This window comes from Tupaia chinensis, unplaced genomic scaffold, assembly GCF_000334495.1.
Source record: "Tupaia chinensis unplaced genomic scaffold, TupChi_1.0 Scaffold000037_4, whole genome shotgun sequence".
Taxonomy (NCBI): domain Eukaryota; kingdom Metazoa; phylum Chordata; class Mammalia; order Scandentia; family Tupaiidae; genus Tupaia; species Tupaia belangeri.
In genome coordinates, this window is record NW_006159487.1 from 1,117,743 (window position 1) to 1,126,607 (window position 8,865).

At 61.6% G+C, this 8,865-nt stretch overlaps 1 protein-coding gene across 1 annotated transcript in view; it reads right to left on the reverse strand.

Moving 5' to 3' along the window:
- The window catches only part of CDON (cell adhesion associated, oncogene regulated), a 55,923-nt gene that overhangs the window by 44,486 nt on the left and 2,572 nt on the right, over nt 1-8,865 (reverse strand). The window contains 6 exon segments of the mRNA XM_027772705.1: nt 1,933-2,202; nt 3,481-3,765; nt 4,623-4,766; nt 5,479-5,625; nt 7,063-7,335; nt 8,646-8,774. Coding sequence (XP_027628506.1) covers nt 1,933-2,202; nt 3,481-3,765; nt 4,623-4,766; nt 5,479-5,625; nt 7,063-7,335; nt 8,646-8,718 — 1,192 coding nt within the window. The 5' untranslated portion in view covers nt 8,719-8,774.

Below are 8,865 nucleotides of genomic sequence, written 5' to 3' on the forward strand. Positions count from 1 at the left end.
GAGCCCTGTGGCGGCGGCTGCCGTGGCACCACGGGGTAGATGCTGGCGCACCCGTGGTCTCACAGGGCGGAGCAGTGATGTCCCCAGCTCCTGCTGTGTGCTGGCACCGTCGCCGTAACCGGCCTGAGTGCGCTGTCGGCAGAGAAGACCGCACACAGCCTGCCATGAGGGACGAGTCCACCCACCGTGTAACTGCACCGAGACACGGTTGGGACAGCGGCCAGCTCCCTCCTCAGTCCCCTCCTCAGCTGCGCCAAGAGCAGACTGTTTCTGAGTGCAGCCCCAAGATGTCCCCAGTGGGTGCCAGGAGTTCTGGTAAGACAAACTGGCACGTCATCCCTCGCACCTGGGACCGACCACCTGAATGCCGTTACAAGACGGCAATTTTGAAATGCGGGTGGCGGGTGGCTCCACAGGGACACGAGGCTTCATGCTGCTTGGCCCTGCAGCATCCCTGTGCACGCCCCGTGTGCCCAGGTGTGCTGTGGCCAGGGCTGGCTGAGCCCTTTCAGCTGTACTGTACTTGGCTCTCTGCAGAAGGAATAAGCAACTAAAAAAAGAAAACTGTCTTCTGTCTATAGATGGGATAGAGAGAAAGCAGGTTTTTTTTTTTCGGTTTCCAACCAGCCTCCCTGTCCAAGCTGCCGTCACTTCTAGCAGCAGCCAGAGGATCGCCTGCATGCGGTTACCGCAAGCCAGCAGCAGCCGGGCTCCCAGTGCGCCTGCCGCGCCGCCCGGCTCTCCATCCAGGACGGGGGCTCTCGGGGAGGGCGTCTACCTCTGTGAGCCCCTCCGCTCTGGCCTGGCTCTGCCTCAGCCCCTGGCCCGCTTTCCTAGCGCCGTCTAACGCGGCACTGGGTTACGGCTGTTTTCCTGCCTCTCGTCATGGAATCGCTGTTTTCTCCTTCATTCAACAGACGGGGAGTGACTCCCTAGGATTTCCGGCTGGACTCCTGGAGCAGCGGCATGGCAGGGTTTTCTCACTGATACATCCCAGGCTTGCCTGCACCTCAGTCCTGCGTGGCCCAGCACACGGACGCGAACACATGTTGGGCAGTTTCACCATGTGACCGTCATAGTGAGTACCTGGCCCACGCTGGCTGGCACAGCCCCCATGCAGCCAGACCGCAGACGAGTCCTCACGCACCAGGACACTCACTCTGGTACCCTGGTTCGTGAACAAGGGGTCTCGGCGTTCCGTCCTCGGACCGTCCTCCTGTGCTGGGAACTGGGGTCACACTCGTCGCAGAGACTCCGTCTCTTCCTTGTCTCCAGAACGTGTCATGGATGGTTTGTCGCTGGCAAGACTGTCAGAACCTCCACAAAACCATCAGACCAGGCGTTTTCTTTGTGGGAAGATTTTTAACTCCGAATGCAAGCTCTTTCCCGGCTGTAGGGCCATGGGCGTCCTCACTACGTCAGCCTTGCTAAGTTACCCGGTGCTCAGAACCGGCCCGAGCTGCCCGAGTCAGCCCGCGACGGCCCCAGGTCTCCCTATCTCACACATGAAGGTTCCCCACACGCACTCTCTCCTCTCCTGGCTTGCCGGCCTGTGTCTGCTTTTTCTCTGGCTTGGGTATGTTTTAGCGTTTTTGCCTTAGGACATGCGCATTCGCCATAGAGACAGAGACAGTGAGCGTGAAGGTGAGAAATCTACTCCTGGGGGCCAGCCGTGCTGCAGTCCCGCTTCTCCTTCTCCCAGGATTCTGGGCACACACGCACAGGTGCCCAGCGTGAGCTTTAGGCCACCAGACCTCTGACCACAGCCGCCGTGAGGGGTCTAGCCCGTACCCAGCTCACCGCCTGCTGGCCCTGTCTGCAAGTTCATGAAAATGACCAGAGCCGTGGCATGGCGACGGGGGCGGTTTCCTTCCAGCCCTAACAAGCCCACCTGCAAATGAGAACTTCCACGAGGCTGAGCCAGACGCCTACCTCTGTGGACTTCGAGCCTCCCAGTGGACTGCGCGAATCCTATCCCATTGTCTGCAACACACTGGTAGAGGCCGCTGTCCCCTGCGGTGGCCTCCCGGACCTGCAGTGCACTCCCTGCCATCACATGCCGTGGGGAGGGGCGGACGGGCTGTGCGTTGTGAAACCAGCGACGGGTGGGAGCCGGGTTCCCGTGCATGTCGCAGGTAAACCGGACCGCGGCACCCAGAGACACCGCCTGGTCCTGCAGGCCTCTAGAAATCGAAGCATGTTCTGAAAATAAAACACACGAAATTAGACTCTAGCCACCGAGACTTTCACCTGACCACATGGCTCAAAACCTCCTGGTGGCTTGCCTTCTCACTTTCCCTCTCTCTCTCTCTCTCACTCGGTCCTTCTCTGTGCAAATCAAGGTAAATGAAGTAAATAAAGTTAAATAAAATAATTATTAAAAAAAAAAAAACACCTCTTCCACCAGTAACAGGCGGAACCAGACTGTATGAATCCCGCCTCCACCTGCCACCGTCCAGGGAAGGGTGGGTGTGACCCTCCCACCGAGGTGGCCGCCCGCTCCCGGGGGCCAGTCTCCCAGAGGCGGCTGCTCTCCCCCAGGGCCCCGGTGGTCATCTTGCTGCAGCCTCCCAACTGGGACCACAGGCACCTGCCTCGGCACCCAGATTTTAGGGGGCCAGGAATCGAACCCCAGCCCCCAGCAGCCAGTCCACTGACCAGCAGGGCCCAGCACGAACAAGCCTAAGCCTGGGCCGCTCTCACACTGGGCTCGGGTGGGTGCTCGGAGAGGAAGCGGCAGGTCTCTGGACTTGGCGGGAACGAGAGTGTCTTCCACAGGCAACTTGTACAGCCAAGTCTCCGAAGTTAGGTGTGTGGAAAACATGGCACGTTTCTCCAGCACGCACGGTCACTTCCGCTCACAAGAGGAGCAGTACTGACAGCGTGTCATCCCCACCAAATGGCCGTGCCTTTCCTCCAGCCCTGCCTGCACCGAAGAGTGAGCCGCCAGCCGGCCACGTCAGGCTGGTGGGGAATGCCAGGCACACACGCGTGCCCAGTCCCGAGAGTGGGGAAGGGACTGCGGCGCGGCCATCCTCCCTGAGGGGTGATTTCTCGCTTCCTGTCTGTCCCTGGCGAGTGGGCTGGGGTCCGCTCAGAAGCGCGAGTGGCAAGGACGAAGTCTCGAAGCCGACCTCAGAGGGAATGTGGCACGACGGGCCATCCCCTGCCAGTGACGTCTCCCAGTCCGTCCTCCTCCCCTCGGCCTCCCACACATGGACACGGCCTGCACCTTCCACCCACTGATGTTCATACCAGGAAGGCAGAGCCAGGTCTACACTGCATCCCCAGGCCAGGGGTGAGGTTCCAAGGAATGGCCCATGTGCAGCGTCTGCGCCACCCAGAGGGGGCTTCACCGTGGTGTGCCTGGCACCCCTCGGGGTGCAGTCCCTCCTTCGCCTGAGTTTGCTACTGCCGCTCTCTCAAAATCAGACCCGGAAGGGCTGCCTGGGAGATGGCACTGGGCGCCCAGTGGCTTACCCAGCACGGTCACGGTGTACGTCACATGTCCAGCGGCTCCCGCCTGGCTCGTCACCACACAGGAGTAGTTCCCGGAGTCCGCGGGGCCGATGCTCGCCGTGGCGAGATGCGAGTGGAGCCTCGTCCAGTGGCTGCCCAGTACAGTGTCCTGCCCGTCCTTCTGCCAGGACACCCGGGAAACCGGGGCCCCACTCACCACGCACTCCAGGGTCACAGGGCTCCGGGAAGGGACAGCCAGCACCTGGGAGAGGCGGGGGTGGAGGATGCGGGGGCCGGAGGACGGGCCTGCGGGGACACAAGGCGTTGGTGTGCTCACCAGCTCCTCTCGGAGCCTGACCCTCCTTCCTGCCTCGTGTCTCCACGACGGGAGCTGCTTGGCAGCTGCACCAGAAGCTAAGAGGTTGAAAGTCGGGTTCGGGGGCCCTGCAGGGTCCCTCCTGAGTAGGCCATCTGGAAACAGCGTTCCCGACAGTCCAGAAGCCAGTCCTGACCTGCCTGACCGCCAGTCTGAGTATCGGCAGTGACCTCTGTGGCCGCAGAAGGAGACGGGCATCCGTTCCCTTTACACACTCCACACTTGGTCGCAATTTCACCCCCATGCTTCAAGTTGGGTTTCCTCTATAATTTCTTTCTGTCTGAGCAAAGGGCAAAATCCTCCCTCCGTAACCCTCACTCTGTGGCCCTGACCAGATCCCCTCTGTAAGCTGATACACCTTACTGTTTTACTTTGCTGTAGGGTGCGTCGCTCGGAGGGGGGGTGGGGTGGGTGAGCACGCAGCCCCAGAGGTGGCCGCACCACGATCCTCTCTCCTCCACTCTCCTCTGGCATTCTGGGCACGCATGCACACATGCAGTCATGTTTTCCACACCACCAGGTCTAGGACCTGACCCATGCAGTCGGTCATGTGGGCTCCAGCCGCCTTAACCACACCTGCTGTGACACTCAGACACGCGTGGCTCCACTCGATCAAACGTAAGACATCCGGGAAGTGAGTTGGATCTGGACAAGGCTCTCACCTCCAGCCTTTCCTGAGGAATGGCTCTGTGGACTCTCCTTTTCTTGGTTACCCGGTGAACAGGCAAGTAAACGCATGCAAAGTGAATTCTCTTTACCAAAGGAGACTCGGCTCCCAGACACTTACGGGTGACCAGGAGCTTGCGGCCCGCGGGCTCCACCTTCAGCTCTTGCGTGACGGGGTTGTACGCCGCACACCTGTAAGAGCCCTCGTCCTCCAGGCTCACGTTCAGGATCTGGAGGTTCCCGGACGGGAGGATTAAATACTTCTCTGCGGAAGGAAGGGGATGTAGCCAGGTCTCGGGCTCCCGGCGAGGCCCCCACATAGCCGGCCCTGACCAGGGCTCACGGTCAACCACACATGGGACTCCACAGCACTCGAAACTCACTCCCCCGACAATTAACCACCCATGGCAGCTCCCAGGCACGAGCAGCTGCGGCAGCCACCTCCGTCCCGCGGAGTCCCTGCAGCCAGCCATGTGGTGCTCTCCCAGCGTCTGCACCCCTTCCAGCACACACACACACTGGTGGCTATTTTCTGTAGTGATGTCCCAGGCCCACGTGACAGAGCAATGATGGAAGTCAGGAAAGGCCTGATTTGTGCAGCCGACATCCCAGGAAGGAGGGGTGGCACAGGCGGGAGTAGAAAACACGCCAGCAAAGACGTGCACACACGGCACCGGGGACCAGCGTGTCTACAAAGACCACAGCCCTGCGCAGGGACGGAGCACCAGGGCATGCAGTTTGGGGTAGGGCCGAGGCCCCTGGGAGGAGGCGGCACCCAGGTGGGACCTGAGTGCACGCATGAGCCTGCAGGGTCTGGACTGTCCTGCAGCACGGCGGGACCACCCGCTAATTTCCTGCAGTGGAGCGGAGAGGGGGCAGCCCTGCTGCTTCTGCACCCAGCACCCTCTGCACGGAGCTCCCGGCAGGCGCCTCACCCCCCTGTTCGCGCACACCACGGCCCTCCCCGAAGGCCTCACCTGTGGAATGTCTCAGCCACTGTCCCCGGATTTTGTAGCGCACCTCGGCCTGAGGGGTGCTGTCTGGCACACTGCAGCTCACGAAACCAACACCTTTCTCCTCGGCAGTGATGACGTGCTTTGTTGATGCACCAAAGTCACCGAGAACTGAAAGACGTATTGAACAGGTAAACATGCGTGCGAGGGGGTCCTCTCTACCCAGGGGGCCTTGGGAATCAGAAGCAACCTCGGCTTGTGGTGCGGTGGTTAGGCCCTGTGCACAGAAGGCCAGATCCCACGGCTGGTCCTGGTCCACACCCCGGTGGCATGAGGATGCTGGGTATGGGTGCCATCCTGGCGGGACAGGGAGGTGGAGGGAAAAGGGCCGCAGTGTGACCACAGCCCCCTGGGGAGTGCTCTCTGGTAAGTGCGCACTGGCTCTGCGATCAACCACCAGCCACCAACCAGGAACACCTGCAGCCTGGCCTCTGGGCCGCCAGCCCCAGCCCGGAGGGCAGTGTGACCCCGGACCTTAGCGGCTGAGAGGCGTGCTGGGGCCGGGCTGCCGCCTTCGGGGACGTCCATGCCTCCAGGGGACTGTAGAGAAAGCAGCTCCCAAAACAGCTAGAGAGCTCCAAGGCAGAATTAGTCCGTCCTGAGACCCGGCCCTCGTCCAAACTCCGTCCCACGATCTCGACACTGCAGCAGCTGCTCACAGCACACCAGACGGTCTCCAGGACAAACCGAGGACATCACACACAAGCAGCTGTCACAGCGAGCCCAGCACGCTCACTCGACCCCAGCCGCGCTGGTTTAGGTCACCACAGAGGCCACCGCCCCAGGCTCCTGACGGTCTCCAAGGCCGAGCTGGGCCGCACAACCCTGGGGGTCCTGATCCTCTCCAAGGCCGAGCTGGGCCGCACAACCCTGGGGGTCCTGATCCTCTCCAAGGCCGAGCTGGGCCGCCCACCCTGGGAACCAAGCCCTCCAGTGTGTGTCTCGGGGCCGCCCGTAGCTCACGGCTCTGCAAACATTTACTCTCGTTCTGACAGACGCCTGTTCTTGGGGATGCAGGCACGCTCTGCAGATGGGACGCCCTCCCAGAGCCCTCTCCCTGTGGGGACGTTCCCCGTGAGAGGCAATGGCACATTCCAGACCCTCCTAAGCTCAGCTCTCAGCATCCCTTCTTTACACTTATTGTTTTCCACGTCTTTAGCCTGGTTTCAATTAAGTAAACAGAATCACTCGGCAATCACAGCAAAAAAGAGAATAAGACACAGAGGAAGATACGGGCCACGCGGGCGTCAGGGGCCACACGGGCGCTGGTCCGCATGAGGGCGGGAAGGCCTCGCAGGAAACCGTTCCGGGGCTCTCTGCAGGCTGCCCTGCCTGTGTCACTTTTTAAAAAGTCACTGCCATGCCCTTGAGGTGAAGGAGACAGGAGGCCAGGCCCGCAGAGGCTCACGGGTCCCCAGGTCCACCGTGGCGAGTCAGGGTGTGGGAGGGCTCTGAGCACCCACCCGTCCTGTGCTGTCCCACCACGCCACGGCACGGCCCACGGTGACCTCCAGAAGCCCTTCCGGAAGGTGCGGGTCTGTAGCTCACCTGCAGCAGACACCGTGGCGGGGCGGCTCACGACGGCACCGGCAGCGTTGCTGGCGACACACTGGTACTGCCCCGAGAGGGAGGGGCTGAGGGACAGGATGGTCAGTGTCCCGGGCCGGACCTGGATCTGCTCCGTGTCCCCATCCACTGTCTCCCCATCGTGCAGCCAGGAGAGACGCGCCGTCCCGGGTGTGGCCGAGCAGCGCAGCAAGACGGGCGACCCGAGCTTCTGCACAGCGGAGCGTGGCTCAGAGACGAAGAGGGGGGCCACGTCTGTGGGGGCACGCCGGGCGCAGAGGAGGAAAGGGGACAAAGAGAACACCTTAGCACAGCTCCCTGACCAGTCACAGGAGCTCTCACCGCAGCTCACGACGTGAGGGCTCTGGGTGCCCATGAAAGCTTGAGCCATGTCCTCGTAAACCCACCTTCGGGAGAAAACGAGTTAGCCCAGGATGCGAGGAGGGGGACACAGCTGACCCGGGCACCAGAGCTACCCACCAGACGTGGCCAAGGACAGCCCGCACTTCTAACAGAGCGACTGCAAGAAATGCACGCCCCGAAGGAAGGGAAGGTGGCTCTCCAAATGGAAAACGCTCCCAGTCACCACCGGGGCGTAAGACAGCAAGTCGCCTACTACCCGCCTGGCACAGCCACGAGGCCGGGGAGCCGTGGCCAAGGAGCCAGAGGCCACTAGTCTTACAAGGGATGTGAGATAGCTGCAGGGGTGTCCCTGCTCCCCCAGAACCTGGGGTCTTCAGAGGAGCGTCAATACAGACCCTGGCCCAACACGCCCCCAGGGCCAGGGCGCTGTCCATGGTCAGAGCGAGACACGGAGGACCGACATCGACCAGCTAGGTTGGCTTTCACGGGCTCTAATGAGAAACGAGGGAGGGGCGTGTCCCTCTTGGCTGGCTCTGGGGTAGTTGCTTAGCGACCCATAAATAGAAATATTAGCACAAAATCAACTCCTCCCTTTCTGAGTCCAGTAGTTACACGGTGTCCTTCACAGCAGTAAACATCGTACGACAACGTGGCCACCCCTGTCTGTACACTGCACCCTCACACACGCCTAACCTAGGAACAGCCGTGGGCCACGCAGCTGGCTGGGGGCCCCACCCAGCACACTGACGCCGTCCAGAGACCCAGACCGGGACAATAAAACAGGTCACGCCACGAGAGGGGTGGCAGACCGGGACCTGACCGGGCTCTCTCCAAGGTGGACAAGATAATGCCGGTCCTAAAGCTCCTCTTTGGTGGTTTACGGTTGGCATCAACTCCACGACCATTTTCCAATTCAGAACTGGCACGTGGCCCGATCGAAGGAAGCATGACTGGCAGACATGGGGGTCTGGGAAAGCCCTGGCGTGCCGTCCTACACAAAAACATGTCACGACTCGTCGGACGGGTGGAAGGACATGGCCACAAGGACAGGACAAGGGCCTGCCGCTGGCCAAGGCCCGCTCATTCCTGCGTAAGTCCCAGCGGGCAAACGTCTCGGAAGCCTCTGCAGGAGCCACCGGCACCAGCAGAGCGCTGACCAGGAAGAGCAGGCTTCGGCCAGACCACCAGCTCTCCCCTCTTACCTGACCTCACGGTGGAGCCCAGAGCCGCGAGAGTAAACAGCAGCGTCGGGGAGGGCCCGGGGGCCGGATGCATAGCGCCAGCTCACGCAGCGGGCAGGACAGCCTCTCCACAGGCCCGGGCCAGGCTCGCTACAAACGCCAGAAAGAGAAACAAGAACTCAGCCCCCAAACGCCGACACCTCCCTGCACATCCCGCGGCTGTGGACACGGTGGCTGGCAC